Here is a 21,381-nt window from a genome sequence, read left to right on the forward strand (position 1 = left end):
TATTCATTGACTTTCTAGTTCTTTCTCATGTATATTCTCATTCATTCACCACTCTTTCTTCATTTTGATATTTTTTCAATTTATTTCCAAATACTTTGCTCTAGTCGATTCTGTTTAGGCAGCTACTATCTAAGGAAGGAAGAAAAATACTCTATACGACCGTCAATGAGGAAATTGAAGAATACTTCTTCTTGTGAACTAAAGAATCTAAATAAGAAAAAGTGAAGAAAAAAAGAAAAAACAATTGACAGCTGTGGGATTTGAACCCACGCCCTTTCGGACCAGAGCCTAAATCTGGCGCCTTAGACCACTCGGCCAAACTGTCTTTGCGATCAAAGCCTATTTATATTGTAGATAGCTTTCTTTGATTGTCTAAAGAAACCCACCATGTCTTTTTTTTTTTTGAAAAGCAACCCAACAATGTCTAAAGGTGCTTTATGTCAAGCTTTCCCTCTTTGGTTTTTGAACTTGTTTTTATCTTGAAACTTAATCAGATTAGTTATACAATAATCATAAATTCTAAATTACTTGAAAATATGATCATCATAGTCATAGATAGTTTGAAAATTATTATATTATAGCAATCTCATATATGTACCAGAAAGTCATATATTTTAAATTATATGATTAATTCTCGGAGTGTCGAATCATGACGCAACAGTTGTGCTAGATTGCTAGTATATATGATTAAGTTATCAGTTAACAAACCATGTCTTCCAACCCCATAGTGAATACTTCATCTACGACCACCATCGGTTGGTCAATTATCATAAACTTTTTCCTTTAGTAACACTTAGATGAATCATATTTGTTGGATACACTTTAAATAAAATTCATATCGTTCTTCGCTCCATTATTTTTAAAGATTCAAAAATGATTTTTTTTTCTAGTTGCCAACTAAATTTTATTTTTGTGATCATTTTCCAAAATAAGGGAAAAGAAGATTCCAAAATTTTAATCGTTATCGAGAGAGACGTGTACAAACATTCATACACCCAAAATAGCAAAATCCAATGAATACGAAGAACAGAATGTAAGGTTGACTAGTTGTCTATTTTATATATAGAGTACGTTATTACGGTCCTCTTTTAATTTTGGTAAACAAATAACAGAATCAAGTTTTAATGACCATTCTGTAACAAATACAATCCAAAGTTGTTAACTATTCCAAAATTTGAAATATAAATACTCTTAATAACTAATAAGCCTTATCACCATCACGTAATCAACCTTTAATGACCATAACCAAACAATGTCTCTACTCAAAACCAACATCTTATTTCTCTTTGCAATTGCTATTTCCTATAGCTTGACTGTTCCTTCTCTAGCCGAAGACTGGAAACAAGATTTCTTAGAGGCCCACAACGAAGCCCGGAACGAGGTTGGGCTAAGCCCATTGGTTTGGGACGATGAGGTGGCTGCTTATGCCTCGAGCTACGCGAATCAGAGGATCAGTGATTGTGCAATGGTCCATTCGAATGGACCTTTCGGTGAGAACATAGCGTGGAGTAGTGGAGATATGTCGGCTGAGGATGCTTCGGAAATGTGGATCGACGAGAAAAAGTACTACGACTACAATAGCAACACGTGTAATGATCCAAACGGTGGCACGTGTCTACACTACACACAAGTTGTTTGGCAAAACACTCTTCGGTTAGGATGTGCTAAAGTCGTGTGTAACAGTGGTGGTACTTTTATTACATGCAACTATGATCCTCCGGGTAATTACATTGGAGTAAAACCATACTAAGTTTTTTTTAATGATATAGAAATTATAGTTCATTATGAGGAGTATAGAAGGGATAATGAGATAAGAAGTTGTTTCTGTCATTTCTTAGCTGTACAAAATGATATAAACAGTTATATAATAATGATGACATCCACCTCTCAAAAAATTGGCTGGCTAATTTCCTAACGCTACCTTAAAAAACAAATAGAAAATTCAAAAACATTTTTTGGAAAGGAGAAAGAAAAAATTTGTGAGTGGAAGACAACTCACGAATTAGTAAAACGACAAAGCGAAACACGTCAAACGACACCAAGCTGGCTTTGCTGTCTCAGCTCTTTCCTTAGCTTATGAGAAAACAGCCTGCAAGCGTCCAAACTCAGATCCACCGCCGCAGCCAACGCCACGTGCGCTGCTGCATCCTCCGTGCATGTCACGTGCGTCACTCCCACTTCTACCTCCGGTTTACTCCGTTTTCCCACTCCTTCCACCGTAGCCGACATCACGAATCCTCTGTTCTGCGCCGCCGCCGCCGACGGATGCTGCGGCAAAAGATATCCGAAATCCGACCCGGATCCTGATCCTGGCCTCGATGCGGGTCTCGACCCGGAACTAGACCCGGATCCGAGATCCCAGCTTCCTTGAGGACTCGTTGTCGGCGTAGACGCCGCCGTGGTGGTCCCGCCGGTGACATCGATAGCGAAACTCCCGCCATTTTTCAAACTGATCGACGACGATGCGGAAACCGCCGTGGCGATTCCGTCTTGGAAAAGCTCGAAACGGTAACCGAGTGAGTCGGAGTAACCGGTTTCACGCCATGCCTCTAACCTTCCCCATGGCTTCCACGTGCAACCGTCGGGTCGGAGAATGAGCCAAGCTCCGGGACTCGATCGTGTCACGCGGTTCGAACCTGGAGACGGCACGAAAGGTGTGACCATTGAAGCCATCGCCACGGGTGACCCGGAGAGATCGTGGACTGTTATTGACCAACCTTTTCTCTCTTTCGACGGTTGTTCCTTTTCCGATTTCATCGACGATATGCAACTTCTCGTTGAGATTAACTCAGACATCATCGAAGAACTGTAGAATTGAATCATAAACTAATCAATTAACAAGATCCTAAGTTTTGTTAAACAAGCAAATAATATATAAAAAGAGGCAATGCTTCTTATTTTCTAATCGGAGAGTGAAGAAGAAGAAAGGTTTTAAACTGACCTGTGAATAAGATTCCGATCGACGGAGCTGGAGTTTCTGGAGCCGAATTTGCAAGTGAAGACGGCTTGTTTTGTGTTTCCTTGAACTTGGAAAACCTGAGGGCTACACTCTGGCTCGCCGTCGAACTGAAAAACGAATCTCGGGTCGGGTTCAACCCGTAAACTAACGTGGAGCTCCGGATCGGATCCAGCTTTATTCCTCCTCGATTTCCCTCCTTTCTTAGACCCTAAAGCGACCCAGCCGTTGTGAGCCAAACAAGTCTTCGTCTCCGCCGATTTCAAATCAAGCGAAACCTCGAATCGACCGAGCAATTTCTCGCTCGCCAAAGCGAGACCGCACGACGCGCCGCTGACGCCGTCGCCGCCGTCGCTGTTCCCGCGAGAGTAAGCCTCGACGGAGAGGACACTCCACTTAGGTTTCTTCAGGGAAGCCTCGATCTGAGTTTTGCTTAGACTGAAGCAAGCAGCGACGGTGGAGATGTTACCGGAGCAACGAGTCTCGGACTGATCAGATTCCGATCGGTACATAACCGGGACGGAAACGACTTGGCGAGGAAAGCTCTTGAATCTGATTTTGCAGTAGCAGTTAGGAGTCGATACGGAGGAAGGATGGACTCCGGAAACAGAAGGCTCCGATGAAGAAGAAGACGCCGGGAACCTAACCGCCAAATTTCCGACTATGATCCGTACGAAAGAGCACGGATCCATTGACTTGAGATTGGATTCTCAACGCTTAGATCGATTTAGAGAGATAGTAATTAGCAAGCGAAGCAAACACACACTGGTTTTTAAGGTTTTTGAGAGAGAAAGATGTTGAATGAAGAAGATATGGAGTGTGGAAGAAAGGAGAAGAAGGTATTAAAATGGAAAGAATTGAAAGAGAAACACAGGCTGGAAAATAGCTGGGGAATGTATATATAATAATAATTACTATTAAATGAAATTAATACATTTCGTTACACAAAACTACAGATTCTGTGGGGTCAAAGCGAAAACAGTGAGCTTACTCTTCCACGCCTATCATATTCCAGATAGGCAGAGTTATTTTTTTTAATTTATTAATTGCGTCTTTTTTTTTTTTTTACTTTTCAAGCGTTTTAAGAATATGTTTTTCCTATTTGTTTCCTTTTTTGAATTGTTTGTTTTATTTGTTACCTATCCTGAATATTTTTGAACCGAAGAAAGGAAAGATATCTTTCTCTGTTTATTTTTATTTACTGGAAGTGTACAAACATTGTTTAGTTTTTTGTATAAATGTTAGCTGTGTGATTGATGCAGTCAGTGCAAAAATCAATTTGCTTTACCAGATTTTTTTTTTTTTGGTAAAATGCCTTTACCGGAATTTGTACCACCGTTAAGGAAGTAACAGTGGAAATGATCTATACATATCTTAACATTAAAACCAGAAAATATTTCACTAGTAAACAAAACATTTATTCAAATTTTCATCCAAAAAAGAAACGATTAGTAGTAAAGCAAAAAAAAAAAAAACAAATAATATGGGGCAAGGATATAGTGTGTACTGTCTTGTGTTCATCTATAATATTATGGGACAAGGATGAAAAATATTTATTTTGATAATTGAAAATGATTTTGAACCGGTATGGAAAATGGTACTACTAAACATTAAACCAATAATAATTGGACAAAACCGTGGACGCAAGAGGTTAATCGCTGCCATTGGATCGCAGGTGGGGTCGAGATTAGCTACAGTGCATCCTCCCTTACGCAATCTTTTTATTTGTCTCTCTGTTCACCACTTCGAGAGGAGAATGAGCTGGCCCCAAAGTGGAGCACGAAGGTATTTAGTTGGCATCATCTTCACTTGCTAATATAATACTACTTACTATACAAATATATAATCAATCTAAATTAAATTTCTTTTTTTATCTTCTAACTAAATAATTAGTGTGACTGAAGAATATAATCAAACAAAAGATTTAAAAGCTTTTCCTACTGTTGTCGTTTCCTGCATTAACTTCCGTCGTTTTGCTCTGTTCCCCCACGTATGGTACTATGGTTTCATTACTTTATATTTAAATCTACGTTGTTATTTAATTCATGGGGTTTTTTTATCAACCGTTGAGTGATAATTTACAAGTTTGACAGATAGAAAAAAAAAAGTTAAGTAAGGTAAGAAGACCAATCTGTACTACAGAGAGGATCTTGAGGAGACTGTCGAGTCGCAGCTGTATGGCCACATAGAACCAGAGATTATTTTATTTATTTTATTGATTAGTTTAAATTTTAAAATGTACCTTATTATCGATATCATCAAATTTATATCATGGTTGTATAATACTAGTCCAACTTTCCATTTCTTAATGCATCAATGACACATGCGTAGAAGTTAAATCATCAGAGATTTCAGATACCTAACAAATAGTAATATATTCATATTAGTTTCCTTATTTTCATTTTTTTGGGGTTAAATGCTTAATCTAATAATACTTTTACTGTTGACAAAGTAAGTTAGTCTTTTTTTTCTTGTTCTTTTCAAAGACCCATTATAAGCTTATCTGTAGCAAATTTGTAAATACCAACAAATAATTCATATTTATGTTCAACCTTAACACAAAACTTTCGTTTACTTTAAATTATGTAGCTATAAAGTTTTCCTTTATATATAACTCACACATCATGTTTAAAATCAACTTAAATTAGGATAGTAACATAATCATGGTTACAGTTGCATAACTAAATTATAAATTCCTGTTTCTAACTCAGTAGTATTTAATTTTGTTCATAATTTATAACTAAGCATACAAATCAAGTAAAACTTATGGATTTTTTTTCTGTCAAAATAAGTATAAAAGTAGGGGGAGTTGAAGTTTTGTTTTAAGAAGTATTTAACCTTTCAATTCTTTTTAATCATGAGCTTGGGCTTAGACATTCTAATAAAGCGCACTAAAATGTTTACATGTCCCCAGAAAAACCACCTTACCTATCTATGAAAGCCCGATAGGCTTTTTTTTTGTTGTTGTTTAATAACATTCTTTTTCTGATACCACATTTAGGTTGTTTTTAGTTTTCCTCTGAGGCATTATGATTGATAATTCCGAATCATATTATTCATGATTTTATATTGTGTTTTTGTTTATTTATTTGAACACACCCAACCCAAACGGTTAGTTAATGTGTTACAGCAGACATAAAGTTGCAGCGGAGTGTAAAAAGGATCTATAGAACTTATTTAGTTCATAACAGAAGTTGAAGAAAAATGAGAGTTCATTATATAGATTGCTAAAACAGCTGAAATACTAAATAACAACAACAAAACAAAAGAAACAAAAGCAATGTGTTCATCAAGTAACGACATCTCAAATGTATAAAATAACAACAAAACAAAAACACAAAGTAAATAAATAAAAACTTAAAACACTCTGTTTAAATATAAAACCGAATCTGCAACAACAACAGCAACAAATTTAATGGTAACCATGTCCAAAGTGAGGAGGATGATCAGGATGGTGGTCACATTCAGAAATGTTTTCTTGCTTAAAACAATATTGATTCTGGTTTTGATTGTCTTCCGGAGCGAACCCTTGAGGAACATTATTATCACCATTACTTGGAAACGGTGCTGTAGTATGATGATCAGGAACAGGAACAATCATCATGTTGTGATTGCAATTGAATGTGTTCATGCTCACCATTCTTCGATGGTTAAAAAGATCCAAATGAGTGTTGATCATGTTACCATCATCACCAAAAGCAGCATTACTAGAACTTCCAGCATAGAAGTTATGATGAGGAACCGTTGCTTGAAGATACTTGGAGGCTTCAGCTGTCACTGATTTTCTCAAATTTTCCAGACCACATTTGAATGCATTGAGTTGAGTCAAGTTCATTCTTTCTATGGGTTCTTCCCACCAGTTCTCAGGCATTTTACTCTCTTTTCTCCTTTTCTTCAAGTCTTCGTTTCTCTTTTTCTCCACTTCCAGCTGTTCTGTCACCTGTAAATGATTTTTTTGTGTAGTTTTATTAATTATTAAACATACATACAACATTTTAGAAAAGACTTTCTGAAGAAATTAATTAATAGCCATATACTACTAGAAATTTCACTACATAAATATACCTATATACTTTATTTTATATCAGTTTCGTCATTTAAAAATTTCACAACTTTTTTTTTTACGCGTTTGAACATATATAATCTCTTAGACATATTCCAAGCTTTTTTTTTTCTTAACAAAATGAGATTATATAAAGCAATTCTGAAGTCCAAATCGACCGAAGAAATCTTACAAAGGATAAATCTTGAGCATTATTCTAATAAATGGAGACAAAATAAACTATTTCTGTTATAAGTTATATTACTTCAGCAAAAAATTATTATGTACACTATTCAACAACGGAGGCGGATGTAGTAAAGGAGGAATGAAGTCAAGTGCCCTTACTTTTTTTTTATTTTTTTTTAAATTATTTAGGAAAATTCAATTACAATAATTTTAATTTAGTGGTAAAAAAAATTGCCCCTAATTTTTTTTTTACTTATAAACTTATGCTCTTAACTAAATTTTTTTCTAGATCCACCACTGCTATTCAATGTAAACAAAAACATATTTGAGTATAATCCGAGAAATGAGTTCGTTTAAAATTTTAATTATAACAAAGAATGTGAAGATGTAAAATTTACCTCAGTGAGCTGATCGTTGAGATCTCGTATAACCACGTTTCGACGGATTTCATTAAGTTGCATATTGGTTTGTTGATGAAGATGAGGTGGATTATGGTTTAAGAAGCGATCAATTACATGACCAACATTTGGATGACCAAAAGAAAAGACTTTCCGACCAGGTGAAAACACAATAAGAGCGATTTCCGCACCACAAAGTGTACAAAGTTCACTAGCCTTTTTAAAAAGACCAGATCTTCTTTTCGAGAAAGTAACTTGAAGGTTATTTTCGTTTTTCATTTTCACCATCTCTATCTTTTGACGACCTTTGTTTTTTCTCGCCATTTTTATGAATCTTTTTAAAGAGAACTATATTATTTTGTGTTAACAGACGAAAGATTGTCTGGTATTTATAGTTGAAATTCAATACTGACAGTTATTATTTTGAATAGTATCTAAATAAATTTATTTTATTTAATATATTTTTATTTTATATTATAATTTATTTGTTACCACTTTAGAAACGAATTATAATCTTATACTCTATCAAATTAGGTATGTTATTTCATTTGTTACAATGTATCAAAATCTTTGGAATGCATGCATTGTATTGCAAACAGAAATACAGAATCGTGTCTTAGAAATTTGGGGTTAAAACAAAACAACTTTTTTGGTCAACTACATACCAGTTATTAAAAAAGAAAAAGTTATAAAAAAATTTTCATCGGACATTGCATCGTTTCGTTAATTTTTTTTTTTGTCATTGCATCGTTTCGTTAATTAAAAACTAAAAAATTGAAAAAATTTATAATCCTATTAAAATCTACAATCAATTTGTAAATATTTTTAAAATATAAATATTAAAATAGTTAAATAATAAAAGAAAACATTATTTGAAAAAGAAATAGAAAAACTTAAATATTTTTCCAATGACCGTTTAATATTTTTTTCACGGTTAATCAGTTTTTTTCCAGTTTTTTTTTTAATTTCAGTTTTTTTTTTCACCTACGAGTTATAAAATATAAAATGCGTATACACATAGCTTAGGCTAATTTATTATATATATATATATATATATATAAAATAAAAAATGGTTTCATTAGAGTAGTAATTCATTGAGATACATTAAACATTTTCATGTCAAAAATACTATTTATAATATCAAAAGATCTCGATTAGTTTCATCAATATGGTGACGAGTTATTGGTTTGTGCCAGTTGGAATCGGGTGGCTGTGTTGCAACCCGCGGTTAAGACAGACTAGATGGATCAAAATACAGTGGTGATTCGCGTTTCAGTGGCATACGACAATACAATAGCAGATCCGACGACAGTTACTACAAGATCTTTGCCGTTGATCACATGGAATATAACCCCTTATAAGATACCATCACTGAGTTAGGATGCAATGCGAGGAAATCGTAAGAATTTGAAGCCCGTAAATTTGTATTTAGTTTGCACGTGTTATAGAGTATCCTTGAGCAAAACTTTGTATTGGATTGCTTTTAACACAATGTCTCATGATTTTTGATTTTTTGATGGAGAGTTTCAAAACCGGTTGCGCTTTGCCTAGTCATATCCATTCATGGTACGGTGTGGCAAAGTAGAAGGTTAGTAATGTGGATAGAGAGGGTGTGAAATGTTGAAGTTCATGGATGTGTCAGTTCCTAACTCGAATTTAAGACATGTTGTGTTGTATACTCGTATTGTCCGTACCTATTTTCCCAATTTGGTCCCAATTAATTTGCGTCAAGTAGCGCGAACTTAATTTCTTTTAATAGACTAATGTTTTGGTCTTTATAATATTCTTAATTATGACCTGCTTAACCAATAGTATGAAATGAAGTTTTCACCTATTGATTTGTTGACAGAGACGAGTAGAATAGAAGAGCAACGATAGATTGATACCACACAAAGTTCAACACCGATTATGACAAATCAAAAAACAGAAAAACCAGACGGATAGGCAAACTAGGACTCGGTACGAGAGAGTTTCGAGCCTTTCAAACCACAGAGTAAAAAACAACACCACACGACAACAACCCAAAACAACAACGAAGTCCGCCGCTTAGTATTCCTCACCTTCATCGTCTTCATCATCACCTCCCTCAGCACCAACCTCCTCATAGTCTTTCTCCAAAGCAGCAAGATCCTCACGAGCTTCAGAGAACTCTCCTTCCTCCATACCCTCACCAACGTACCAGTGCACAAACGCACGCTTCGCATACATCAGGTCAAACTTGTGGTCAATGCGAGAGAACACCTCAGCGACACTGGTCGAGTTCGAGATCATGCACACAGCTCTCTGCACCTTGGCCAGATCACCACCAGGAACCACAGTTGGTGGCTGGTAGTTGATACCACACTTGAACCCAGTTGGGCACCAGTCAACAAACTGGATTGTGCGTTTGGTCTTGATGGTGCCAACAGCAGCATTCACATCTTTAGGGACGACATCACCTCGGTACATCAGGCAGCAAGCCATGTACTTACCATGGCGAGGGTCACACTTGGCCATCATGGAAGCAGGCTCAAAAGCGCTGTTGGTGATCTCGGCAACAGAGAGTTGCTCGTGGAAAGCTTTCTCAGCAGAGATGACTGGAGCGTATGAGGAAAGCATGAAGTGAATTCTTGGGTATGGAACCAAGTTAGTCTGGAACTCAGTGACATCAACGTTCAGAGCACCATCAAACCTCAGAGAGGCAGTCAAGGAAGAGATCACCTGAACCATTATAGCAACAGAAAACGCATAAGGAATTATACAAGGAACATATAAAGCATGCCAGGGGAAGGTGGGATATAAACATATACCTGAGAGACAAGGCGATTGAGATTGGTGTAGGTAGGCCTCTCAATGCTGAGGGAGCGTCTGCAGATGTCATAGATAGCTTCGTTGTCGAGGAGGATCGAAACATCGGTGTGTTCCAAAAGTGAGTGGGTTGAAAGAACACTGTTGTATGGCTCAACGACAGATGTTGAAACTTGTGGTGAAGGGTAAACAGTGAATCCAAGCTTGGATTTCTTTCCATAGTCCACAGAGAGACGCTCAAGGAGCAGAGATCCAAGACCAGACCCAGTTCCTCCTCCAACAGCGTTGAAAACAAGGAACCCTTGGAGACCTGTGCAGTTGTCAGCGAGCTTCCTGATACGGTCTAGACAGAGATCAACAATCTCCTTCCCAACTGCGACAAAGATTAAGAAGCAATTCACAGTCAATAACACTAAATCGGCTTAAATAATGTGATCAAAAGTTGATGATACCAATGAACAAGAGAAGAGTATTTACTGGTGTAATGCCCACGGGCGAAGTTGTTAGCCGCATCCTCTTTGCCGCTGATGAGTTGCTCAGGGTGGAAAAGCTGACGGTAAGTACCGGTTCTGACCTCGTCGATCACAGTGGGCTCAAGATCAACGAAGACAGCACGAGGAACGTGTTTCCCTGCACCGGTCTCACTGAAGAAGGTGTTGAAAGCATCGTCACCTCCGCCAACGGTTTTGTCACTCGGCATTTGACCATCAGGCTGTAAAATTCCAGATTACAAAACATCCCATCAGTACATTTGCAAATACAGGTTTAACAATGACAGATCTAACACAGAGTTCTAATTCATCAAATGATTACGAGAGAGACGAGGTCCAACTCTACATTTTATAGATATATCCAAATGACAGATTATCGTAGATCCATTTTCTAAAACTGATAAAGCAAACATCGAAAAACTACAGATCAGATCAGAGAACGGGTAGATAATTAGAAGATCTAGCGAGATGCAGTACGAAAACCTCAGATCTGAAGGAATTAGAGAGCGATTCCGGTCACAACAGGAGAATATAACGCAGATCTAAAGCGATACGTGTAGACGAAGAGAGGGAAAGAGAGAGAGAGAGGAAGAGACGAACCTGGATGCCATGTTCAAGGCAGTAAAGCTCCCAACAGGCATTTCCGACCTGGATACCAGCCTGACCAATGTGGATCGAAATGCATTCCCTCATTTTCGCTAAAATCGAAGAGGAAGGTAGAAGCTAACGACAAGGATTTGCAGAGAAAAACGGAGGCGTTGATCAAGACGCACTCCTTAAAGAAAATAGATCTAGATCTGGGCGATATCTAGGTTTCGAAACGGGTGGTGTTTAACGGGTTTTTATACACGAACCCATATTTAGGTGACGGGTCGTGGTTGACACGTGTAAGGAAACAATTGGACCACTGCCAACCACGAGCTTGTAACGCTTATGAGCTGTGTTTTTTTTCTAATTTTAAAATTTGCCGCCTATGCCATTTTTTGGTATGGCGCTTCAATACCGTTAATTTTTGAAAAGCATATCGCAAGAATTCCGGGGAGGATGAGATTTACTACGGTTTGAAATTTCAAAGAGGCAAAACAAGGTTAACCGAGTTATAGAAACTGAAACAAATTAAGTCAATTCAGAATGTGGTTTTACTCGGTTAGATAATTATGACCAATTAAACCAAACTAGTAATACATCTAATTTGGACGATTTCCAAAGATTTATGACTTTGGTTTGATAAAATAATTGGTTTGATTTTGAAGAATACTATTTATAAACAGTATTAAACCGAGCTGTAACACACTAAACCGATACAAAACTAGCTTTTGGGCCAAAACTCGTGGGTCGGCAGGCCCGGCTGAAGACACAAAATTATTATTATTATTATTATTTTTTTTTAATAATAGTTGAAGCGCAGGACCGTCGCTCTGAGCTTGAGTTCAACTTCTTCCCTCGCCGGCGATTGGTAATAATCTGAAATTCGTCCTTCTCTTGCCGGATATTCTACTTTTTTTCTTTATGATTGTGTTTGGATTCTGCGATTCACTATCAGCACTTGAGTAGTGTTTGTAGGTTTCGGATATTTCCTTGTTTCAGTTCATCTGATTAGGGTTTTGTGGTCATTTCTAATAAATGCGTATCTCCTGGGTAGAATTTGATTGAAGAAGCTCTTTTTAGTGTCTTCTCCGTGTAAATTAGTTGTAATTTTCCATGTAATTTACGAGAGTGAAGCCTAGAGTTGAAAACTTCAAGTTCCTGGATCATTTATTCTCATGTTATGGCCGAGTAAATTACAGCGCACGATCAGGCACATGGTCAGATTTCGAATAATAAGATGTACCGATCCAATGGAAACAGTTTCCTTTCCATCTCTAAACTCAGACGATTCATGACCAGACGTCTAGTATTAATTGTGAACATGTTTCAAATCACTTTGAATATATCTAGTCATCTAACTATTATGGCTACTTAAGGCATCAGAAGGTGGTGAAACTGATTTCACCATATTTAGAATCCATTTTCTCGTAGATATGTTTGCAAAGACCTGCTTGAATACCATGTTTATACTTCGCCTAATTAATGTATTGTGGTGTTCTGTATTCAATGTAGACGTTGTTGTAGGCCATGTTGGATATCCTATCAGAAACTTTAGAAAGCGGGCTTACTTCTGTTGCTAGCATTATTGCATACATGCAGTGTTGATGCAATCTTTCCTATATTTTTGTGGTTGTGATACAGGTGTTGAATTATTTTCCATTTTTCAACTGAGCTTACAGAGAGCAAATACAGCCAGTTTCTGTCGTTTTTTGGTGGATCTTCTATTGGTGGCACTGAGGATAATAGGACTGCTGGAAGATGGCCAATAATCCTCAGTATCCTGGCATTCAGGTAGGCAGTAGAATTAAACTACTGGATTTTGATATGTTTGTTTTCGTGATAATTTTTTTTTTTTGAATGGTACATCTAATTAGCACTTTTGGTCCTGAAAAGCCATTCCAGCACCCGAATGCTAGCTCCTTAGATTTACCCCGAGGCTTTGCTCCATCCATGAATTTTCAGGTAATGTTTTATGCCTTCCATGTATACGGAGACTACTTATTAGCTCAACCCGTAACATATGTTTTGCTTTTTTTTTCATGCCAGTTTCGTCCTACAATTCAAGCTCCGCAGTCTGAGCAAGTTGCTCGCTTGTCAACTCAGAATTTTCAGTGTGTTGGCAGAGGTGGACCAGGTGGTACAACGATGAACAATGGATTTCCACCTCAACCTTATGCACCTCAGTTATTGCAATCAATGCACCATTCGCTTGAAAGGCCTAGCCAATCAAATCAGGTGCAACATGCGCCACTAGGACCCCCGACTCGAATTTCACAACCAAATGTGCCAATTGCTTCTGGTACCTCCTTGCCTCAGCCTTACGCACAAACTCCAGATATTAGTATGAGTGGCTTTGGTGGCCCTAGGGCACTCTTTTCTTATCCGGTAAGGAAGGTAGAGACTTGTGTATTTATATCTACAGATACTAAATCCTGAGTTCCTAACTTTGTAAACAAACAGAGTGGCACATCCTATGAAACCTTGAGGGCACCAACTCAAGTCATTGGACCAAACAGTCATGGTCAGGCACAACCAAGAGCATCTATCAGCCAGACTGCTGCGCTATCTTCTATCATGATTCCCACATTTGAACAACCGAAGGTTGCTTCCATGTCTCTAATTTTAACTACCTTTTGGACTGTTTTTGGTTACAACTCTAATCTCTGTTTACTTTTGCATCTGAAGGCAGCTTTATTTCAACCTATACCTTCTCAAGTGACTGTGATAGATTGGGTTGAGCATACCTCGGCGGATGGAAGGAGGTAAGAATTGGAAGTCCTGTGACCTATAATTTCTCAATTCATTTTCTTTGAATTGTCTTGCTTGCGTTTTCATATATGATGCTAAGTTGAAATATTGACATTCAAAGGAGATGAACTGCTGGCAACTGGGAAGTACCCTATAAGCTTGTACAAAAGCTAATTCATGAAAAAATATGCACCAGAACAGATATTTTGTGTAGTCGTATCTATATTCTTACTATTACAGATGTTAATTTCTTTATTAATTGGATTTATGGAATTGTTTCTGCTCTTTGAGGAGGGTTTTTATTATTTCAAATATTTCATAGCCATGTGTATTTGATTCTTTGAACTCGGTATAACTTATTTGATAAAGTTTCAGCCCTATTTTATGTAATGGTATATAATCTGTCACTCAATGAACTAATTCTTGCTTTCTTCCAGACAAATTCTATCTAGTGCCTGTTATTCATATTAATATCTTTTCCTTGCTTATTTGTTCTTCCATCTGGACTTGCATGGAAACATTGAATCTGTGGCTTATTATCAGTCTTGAGTACTGAAGCAACGATAATCATGACATCTTAGATATATATGTGTTTGATGTTCTGAAAAACGCAGAGTTTATCGGCTGGGCCTCTGATTTTTCCTTCTCTTTGCTCCAGAGAAAGTATTTGACGTTCCTTGTTTTATGTTTTGTCTCCGTTTCCTGATGATTCATTGTCCTGCACCTTGTGCAATTATTGTATATTTCCTCAACTAATGACTCATCATAAAACTTGTAGAATGAATTTATTTTAGTTCCATGTTTCTAGGTGTAACGATTTTATGGTGTATGACGTTGAGTTTTTGCTTGTTGTTAGATATTTTTTCAATAAGAGGACAAAGCAGTCCACTTGGGCGAAGCCTGTTGAGTTGATGACTCTTTTTGAGGTGAGATACTCTGGATCTCTTCTGTTTATGTATTCAAGTGTGGTCCAGTAAAATCATTCTGATTTTTTAAAGCTGCCTTGTGCCATGTCATTACATATACTGCTTACTAGTTAGTCATTGCACTTTGGTTGAGGTGGACATGTTCTCTTGCTTAATAGGAATATAAGTATGAGATTATATCTGGAATTCCAATGAAGCAAGTTTGTGTGTAGGTGCTAGGGTTACACAAAAGGAGTGTGTATTTCTTATGACGTTTAGATATTTTCAGCAAGAACAGTTGTGATTATTTTTTTTGGCTAATATCCAATTTTATGGTATGCTCTGGTGATCTGTACCGTTATTCTTTCTCCCTTTGTTCTTTTGAGATCTGAAGCAATGATACCCGGTATATATTTAATGTATAGAATGTCCATACGCTTTTTACAGAGAGCAGATGCAAGAACTGACTGGAAAGAACATTCAAGTCCTGATGGAAGAAAGTGAGTGGGTTTTCTTTTATTAGCATACAACTAATGAAAAATAAATTTCACCTTCTGTAGCTTTGGATGTTAAATCTCTTTCTAATTTGATATGGTGGCAGGTATTACTACAATAAGGTTACTAAGCAATCAACATGGACAATGCCCGAGGAGATGAAGGTTTCTCTTAAGACAAATTATTGTCTCCTCTACTGGGTTTCTGCTTTCTAATTTTTGTGTTTACAATTGTGTGAATTTTAAATCTTCTCGCCAGATTGCTCGTGAACAAGCAGAAAAAGCATCTGTTCAAGGGCTTCATGCAGAAGGCATTATTGGTGCTTCTCAGGTGCCATCTCGTTCTGATACAGCATCGCCTGCAGCTCCGACTGGTTTACCAAGCCAAACTTCATCTACACTTTCAACCTCTGATATCAGTGAGAAACTAGCTCCTACTTCTGATTGGAAGCAGGCAGCTTCAGTTTCTGAAAGTTCTCCTCCGGTCGAAAATGTTGATCGAGTTCAGACAATTGCAGATAAAACGTCACAAGTGTGTGATACTGCAAAAACTGCTGATCATTCTGCTACTCTGACGATAACTTCTGCTGCTACATTGTACTAACAGTTGTAGCAATTTTATCTCCCTTTCTCTTGAATTCTATTATAAGTTTTGTTGTGAGAATCATATGCTAACTAAGTTTCTATCAACTATATTTGCAGGGTGGAAGAGGATACAGTATCAGTTGAAAACAGTGGAGGTTCAGATGACATGTCAGCTAAAAACACAAATGTATCTGAACTTAGCCGTGAACATTTCTTGTTAGCATGCATTTCTTCTGTATTTGTTTATCATAATTGCTCATCTGCTCTCTAGCAAGGTAGTGGGACTGGACCAGAAGAAAGCCAGAAACATGTGGTGGAAAGTGAAAGAGTTGACAGTCAATTGGAAGAAAAACAAATTCATCAAGAGAATTTTTCTTATAACAACAAATCGGTATGATTGGTTTTATGTTCATGAGTATATATCTGATTGTCTGTCTACATAAATTAATTTTACTTTATTGTATAGGAAGCTGTGGATGTCTTCAAATACCTTTTGAAATCCGTCAATGTTGGATCTGACTGGACATGGGAACAGGTACTATAACTTTTGCTATTAGCTGTTCTTTGAGCATGTCTCTCAAGTTTCAGATGGTCTCTGCCACAGGCCATGAGAGAAATAATTAATGACAGAAGATACGGGGTTCTGAGGACTCTTGGAGAGCGTAAGCAAGCCTTCAATGAGGTTACTTTTTTTTATCTCATACTCTAAAATAGCATGATAGTTTGTCCGAAGAGAATTAAATAAAATTTGGATGTTTCAGATATAGTACAGTCACATTCTTCTCCTTTTGAACAGTGATGCTTAAGAGGTACATCTGGTCATCATTGTTAATTGGCATTTATTTGAATCTTTTGGTGTGATTCAGTTCTTAGTTCAAATGAAAAGAGCAGCAGAGGAGGAAAAGGTAGCCAGACAGAAAAAACGGTATGAAGATTTCAGAAGGATGTTAGAGGTAAGTTTCAGTTCTGCTGCTGCATGGTATGTCTGCCTTTCCCTTTTAGAGAATTTCAGGCTACTCCAAACCGCTTATCTTTTTTTCGGACATTGGTCTGCTTACCAGGAATGCCTGGAGCTGACTCCTTCTACGCGGTGGAGGTTTGTTCTCCAGCATAATTCTGTTTCCTATTCTTTTTTTGTTTTCCCCTCTACGAGAATTCTTCTAGTGCCATTTACTTTGCGATATAATGCTTCTTTTAAATCCAGCAAGGCTGTGACTATGTTGGAAGACGATGAACGTTTCAAAGATGTTGAACGAGAAAAAGACCGTCGTAATATTTTTGAAGATCATATTACTGACCTAAAGGAGAAGGTATTATATGGTGTATACATTAATAACTCTTGTGTTTTTCGAAATTGCTTTTTTTTGTTTCTCCCATCTGTTTTCTGTAAATAAGCATGTATTTTTGACATTAGTTTTACCCTAGAAAAATTCTTATGGAGTGGTAATTTAAGACTTCTTAAGTTTAATCCAACTTGATCATTCATTTCAAATTTTCGATCTGTACTTTCTTTCAACTATATACATGTGTGTACCTTTTCTTAAAATTTGAACTTCGTTTACTACGTGCGTCTTTAGCTTTGCGAGGACCAAATATCAAATTGTTTGAATTTGTTGAAAGTTTAAAACATGGACTTTAATTTGGGTCCTCTTGTTCTAAATGTGGTTGATACTATAAGGAGCGGGTGAAAGCTCTCGAGGATCGCAAGCGGAACATAACTGAATACAGGAGATTTTTGGAATCTTGCAATTTCATCAAGGTAGTTCTCCCTCTTTATTTCTTATTTTCTTACACTATCTTGTGCTAGTTCATTCTGACTCAATATTTTCTTTCTTCAGCCTAATAGTCAATGGCGCAAAGTTCAGGACCGCTTAGAAGTGGATGAAAGATGTTCACGTCTTGAGAAAATTGACCAGCTAGAAATCTTTCAGGTTATTTCATTGATCAGGAACTATTTATACTCCAATTCCACACTCGACTAATTTAAAGTGTTGTACAGGAGTATCTGCGCGATCTGGAGAGAGAAGAAGAGGAGAAAAAGAAGATACAAAAGGTACTTAGGCACTACGCCTCTTTCGAATTTGACATCTATGTGTTTGTTTTATTGGACATTACCTCATTATATCTGTCATTCATTCCAACAGGAGGAACAAAAAAAGGCAGAGCGAAAGCATCGTGATGAGTTCCGTGGCCTGATAGATGAACATATTGCAAAAGGAGAGCTTACTGCCAAAACTAGTTGGCGTGATTATCTAACCAAGGTTAAAATTAAATATTATATCACCCAAAATAATTATTCCATTTCAAGTAATGAACTAATACTTTTGATTCAAAATCGATTCTGCATCGCAGGTCAGAGATTTACCCGTATATTCAGCAATTGCATCAAACTCCTCTGGAGCTACTCCAAAAGACTTATTTGAAGACGCTGTTGAGGATTTGAAAAGAAAGGTACTAGATTCTTCTCTTTAGTCTCCTTAATTTCTAAGAATCATGAAACAGATTGTAGTCTTTTACATGATGAGAAAAATTGCTATGCAGTCTCTATACTTTTTCTTTTTAAAAGACAGTAAATTGTTTATTTACATAGTTCTAAGTTTATGAATAGTGGCTTTTTCTGTTTCAATTTCTATTATTTTTGCTATTTTTTGTTCTGTCCCTAAACCCTGAATTAACCATTTGTTACATGTTACGTGGTTTTGTCTTTACAGTACCATGACCTCAAATCTCAGATAAAGGACGTATTGAAGCTGAGAAAGGTATGCGTTCTCTTTCTGTAACTTTTTATGGATTTTAGATGTGTTTTGATCTCCATTTCTTTCCAGGTAACAATACACGCTGGATCAACATTTGATGAGTTCAAGGTCTCAATTCCCGAGGGTATCGGTTTCCCACCTATTCCTGACTGTAAACTGAAGGTGTGTGGACTATTCCTTGACTTAAGTTTTCATAGTAACATACTCTTTTGTTTACCTACCCTTGAATGTCTCATTGGATATGACTACAAACTATATGTTTTGGTGATGCTTCTCAGTTAGTTTTTGATGATTTGCTGGAAAGGGCGAAGGAGAAGGAAGAGAAGGAAGCCAGAAAACAGACACGGCATACTGAAAAATTGGTGGATATGCTTCGCTCCTTCAAGGTGTTGAATCTATATGGTCTGATCCGATATAATATTATGTGATGGGTGAACTTTTGGGTGGTGGTCTTGCTTTCTCCCTGATTATTAGTTCTGGTGCAGGAGATAACTGCCTCTTCATCCTGGGAGGAATCAAAGCATCTTGTTGAAGGTAGTGAAAAATTCCGGTACGTTCTTCATTTAGTCTAACCCTTCATGGTCGAGTTCATGACTAGATGAATCCTGTTTTCTTGCTATATTTAGGTCTTATAAGTTCCAACTTCTGTTCTCAAATGCCTCTCTTAAGTCTTATTGCCGAATTGTCTTGCTTTGCAAATAGAAATTCTAAAGGCTTTCTTGAGTGGTCCTTTTATGATTCAGATGCCTCTGTCACTCTGAGGGCTTGTGCTTTCTGGGAGTATGTTTTGACAAAAAAGGCTTCAAAGAATAGTTTTGATGTGTTTTATCGTTCGCTGTTTCATTTTGCCAAATATTGGTCTTGTGCTTAATGTTACGATTTGAATCCTTGGATTTTTATCAGGCATGTTATTTTTATATATTCCACTTCCTTCTCATTCAGTCACAAGAGAAGTGGGCCCTTTCTAGTATGGTTATTATATTTGATGATTACCACTGAACGGTTATATAAAATCTAATCATCTATTATTTTTCGCCTCTATATATATGTAGTACTATAGGAGATGAGAGCTTCCGGAAGCAGACATTCGAGGATTACGTATCACACCTCAAAGAGCAAGCAAAAAGGATCAAACAGAACAAGAAGGTAATGGTGGATTTGTGGGTATGAAAGTTTGCTCGGGTCAATCATTTACCAGTTTTGGTGGAACATTTCATAATACTTCGTTTAGTATGTCAATCTAGTGGAGTAATATCAAGACTGTAATATGAACTTACTCGGATTGAGACACTGTTTGTCTTAGCTGCTTTTATAACTGCATACTAACATACTTCAACTTTTTGTAATAGATAATTCAACTATTACGTACTGATGACATGTCCGCAATGTTATAATACTACAGGTACACGAAAATGTGAAAGAGGAACATGACAAGGGGAAGGATAAACACCGAAGAGAGAAGGACAGAGTGCGAGAAAGAGACAGTGAAGATCATCATAAGAGAGGTGCAGCCGATAGTTACAACCATGATATGAATGAACCCCATGGGAAAGAACGTAGAAGATCAGGAAGAGATAACCATTATAGACATCGAGAAAGACATACTAGTTTGAAGGAAGATGCGACAGACCATTACAAAGAATCCCATAAACCTGTACCTGGTGGTGGCCACAAGAAATCAAGACAACAGGTACACTTCGTAGAATCCCGTGAACGTAGAGTAATATTTTTGTTTAGGTTTTGACCAGTCTAGAAAAGCGTACTGTGTTACGGTATCTCTCTCCATGGAAATTAACCCAGTGTATGGAATCAGTAATTGAATGCGCTCCATTTGATATTAGATTGTTTAGCAACATATATAGTTAATGTCAAATGTGTCAAGCTTTCTAAAGTCGGAGTGTTATGCAATTGCAGAGAGGTTTGGTGCCGGAAGCAGAGAACGAAGGCAGGGAAAAGCGGCGTAGAAAAGAGGAAGAGATGGAGCAAACAAAGGATGTGGAAAAGGAAGAGGAACTTGAAGATGGAGAATGTGGTAGGTATTGAACATCTTTTACACCAACTCTTCAGTCCCGGCTCTAACCCATGCTGGGCCCGCCCTAGGTCCAAGTGATTCACTGCTTACTGTTTTGAGACACTTATCCAAGAACAATGTATTGAATCTCTTTCTTAAATATTAAAGGTTAAAGAATCTCTTTCTTAAATATATCCATATTCTCTCCTCTCTCGTCTCTTTTCTTCTCATCTATCATCTCTTCTTTAGATCCCTTCGAGGATTGTATCATCAAAGCCTATTTTTTTATATATATTTATATAAAATATATGGAAGGGGATCCGGTTGAATTTAAATATCCTGATCTTTAAATTTAATTATTTTTTAAAAATAGGAATAGCATATTTTCGGATTTCATCAGTGATCACATATATTTTACTTAGCCCCAATCCAGA

At 37.0% G+C, this 21,381-nt stretch overlaps 5 protein-coding genes and 1 non-coding gene across 9 annotated transcripts; 2 read left to right on the forward strand and 4 right to left on the reverse strand.

Annotated features, from left to right (window-relative positions):
* Nucleotides 1-245: 245 nt before the first annotated feature.
* TRNAL-UAG lies at nt 246-325 on the reverse strand. The gene has a single exon. It is a non-coding gene; the product is annotated as a tRNA-Leu (tRNA).
* A 927-nt stretch (nt 326-1,252) lies between these two features.
* On the forward strand, nt 1,253-1,750 carry LOC18024235 (pathogenesis-related protein 1). The gene has a single exon (XM_006406407.1). It carries the CDS (start codon nt 1,253-1,255, stop codon nt 1,748-1,750), a length of 498 nt encoding a protein of 165 aa, XP_006406470.1.
* A 56-nt stretch (nt 1,751-1,806) lies between these two features.
* LOC18024236 lies at nt 1,807-3,788 on the reverse strand. Its single transcript, XM_006406408.2, has 2 exons — nt 2,942-3,788; nt 1,807-2,806 (listed from the first exon to the last, which is right to left on the reverse strand). The coding sequence occupies exons 1-2, from the start codon at nt 3,646-3,648 to the stop codon at nt 2,029-2,031; spliced, it is 1,485 nt and encodes a 494-aa protein (XP_006406471.1). The 5' UTR covers nt 3,649-3,788; the 3' UTR covers nt 1,807-2,028.
* Nucleotides 3,789-6,368: 2,580 nt separating this feature from the next.
* LOC18024237 (agamous-like MADS-box protein AGL62) lies at nt 6,369-7,906 on the reverse strand. Its single transcript, XM_006406409.1, has 2 exons — nt 7,583-7,906; nt 6,369-6,896 (listed from the first exon to the last, which is right to left on the reverse strand). The coding sequence occupies exons 1-2, from the start codon at nt 7,904-7,906 to the stop codon at nt 6,369-6,371; spliced, it is 852 nt and encodes a 283-aa protein (XP_006406472.1).
* A 1,532-nt stretch (nt 7,907-9,438) lies between these two features.
* LOC18024238 (tubulin alpha-2 chain) lies at nt 9,439-11,677 on the reverse strand. Its single transcript, XM_006406410.2, has 4 exons — nt 11,461-11,677; nt 10,847-11,081; nt 10,372-10,742; nt 9,439-10,282 (listed from the first exon to the last, which is right to left on the reverse strand). The coding sequence occupies exons 1-4, from the start codon at nt 11,551-11,553 to the stop codon at nt 9,629-9,631; spliced, it is 1,353 nt and encodes a 450-aa protein (XP_006406473.1). The 5' UTR covers nt 11,554-11,677; the 3' UTR covers nt 9,439-9,628.
* Nucleotides 11,678-12,260: 583 nt separating this feature from the next.
* LOC18024239 (pre-mRNA-processing protein 40B) lies at nt 12,261-21,163 on the forward strand. 4 transcript variants are annotated; one of them, XM_006406411.2, is made up of 29 exons: nt 12,261-12,316; nt 13,090-13,239; nt 13,342-13,410; nt 13,495-13,833; nt 13,909-14,049; nt 14,134-14,210; nt 15,053-15,122; nt 15,549-15,601; nt 15,703-15,760; nt 15,855-16,192; nt 16,298-16,367; nt 16,452-16,571; nt 16,647-16,715; nt 16,785-16,862; nt 17,047-17,133; nt 17,242-17,276; nt 17,385-17,490; nt 17,859-17,939; nt 18,019-18,111; nt 18,180-18,233; nt 18,325-18,441; nt 18,533-18,631; nt 18,892-18,939; nt 19,006-19,098; nt 19,215-19,322; nt 19,422-19,486; nt 19,989-20,082; nt 20,339-20,626; nt 20,851-21,162. In XM_006406411.2, the coding sequence occupies exons 2-29, from the start codon at nt 13,207-13,209 to the stop codon at nt 20,977-20,979; spliced, it is 3,012 nt and encodes a 1,003-aa protein (XP_006406474.2). In that variant the 5' UTR covers nt 12,261-12,316; nt 13,090-13,206; the 3' UTR covers nt 20,980-21,162. The 4 variants fall into 4 exon arrangements, 3 of the variants coding, with proteins under 3 accessions (XP_006406474.2, XP_024015113.1, XP_024015114.1); XM_024159345.1 differs by having other exon boundaries at nt 17,242-17,490; XM_024159346.1 differs by having other exon boundaries at nt 12,263-12,316; nt 13,128-13,239; nt 17,242-17,490; nt 20,851-21,163.
* Nucleotides 21,164-21,381: the final 218 nt, after the last annotated feature.

Source organism: Eutrema salsugineum, unplaced genomic scaffold (assembly GCF_000478725.1).
Source record: "Eutrema salsugineum unplaced genomic scaffold, Eutsalg1_0 scaffold_13, whole genome shotgun sequence".
NCBI lineage: Eukaryota > Viridiplantae > Streptophyta > Magnoliopsida > Brassicales > Brassicaceae > Eutrema > Eutrema salsugineum.

What these genes read in the sequence shown, in the direction of transcription:
- LOC18024236 (XM_006406408.2), bottom strand. Translation starts at nt 3,648, where the DNA reads ATGGATCCGTGCTCTTTCGTACGGATCATAGTCGGAAATTTGGCGGTT. An exon ending in GATCGGAATCTTATTCACAG is followed by an intron (nt 2,807 to 2,941) that starts GTCAGTTTAAAA and finishes TCAATTCTACAG; the next exon opens with TTCTTCGATGATGTCTGAGT.
- LOC18024238 (XM_006406410.2), bottom strand. Translation starts at nt 11,553, where the DNA reads ATGAGGGAATGCATTTCGATCCACATTGGTCAGGCTGGTATCCAGGTC. An exon ending in CGCCCGTGGGCATTACACCA is followed by an intron (nt 10,743 to 10,846) that starts GTAAATACTCTT and finishes TCTTTGTCGCAG; the next exon opens with TTGGGAAGGAGATTGTTGAT. An exon ending in TCAATCGCCTTGTCTCTCAG is followed by an intron (nt 10,283 to 10,371) that starts GTATATGTTTAT and finishes ATAATGGTTCAG; the next exon opens with GTGATCTCTTCCTTGACTGC.
- LOC18024235 (XM_006406407.1), top strand. Translation starts at nt 1,253, where the DNA reads ATGTCTCTACTCAAAACCAACATCTTATTTCTCTTTGCAATTGCTATT.
- LOC18024239 (XM_024159345.1), top strand. Translation starts at nt 13,207, where the DNA reads ATGGCCAATAATCCTCAGTATCCTGGCATTCAG. An exon ending in ACGTATTGAAGCTGAGAAAG is followed by an intron (nt 18,940 to 19,005) that starts GTATGCGTTCTC and finishes ATTTCTTTCCAG; the next exon opens with GTAACAATACACGCTGGATC. An exon ending in ACAAGAAATCAAGACAACAG is followed by an intron (nt 20,627 to 20,850) that starts GTACACTTCGTA and finishes ATGCAATTGCAG; the next exon opens with AGAGGTTTGGTGCCGGAAGC.
- LOC18024237 (XM_006406409.1), bottom strand. Translation starts at nt 7,906, where the DNA reads ATGGCGAGAAAAAACAAAGGTCGTCAAAAGATAGAGATGGTGAAAATG. An exon ending in TCAACGATCAGCTCACTGAG is followed by an intron (nt 6,897 to 7,582) that starts GTAAATTTTACA and finishes AATCATTTACAG; the next exon opens with GTGACAGAACAGCTGGAAGT.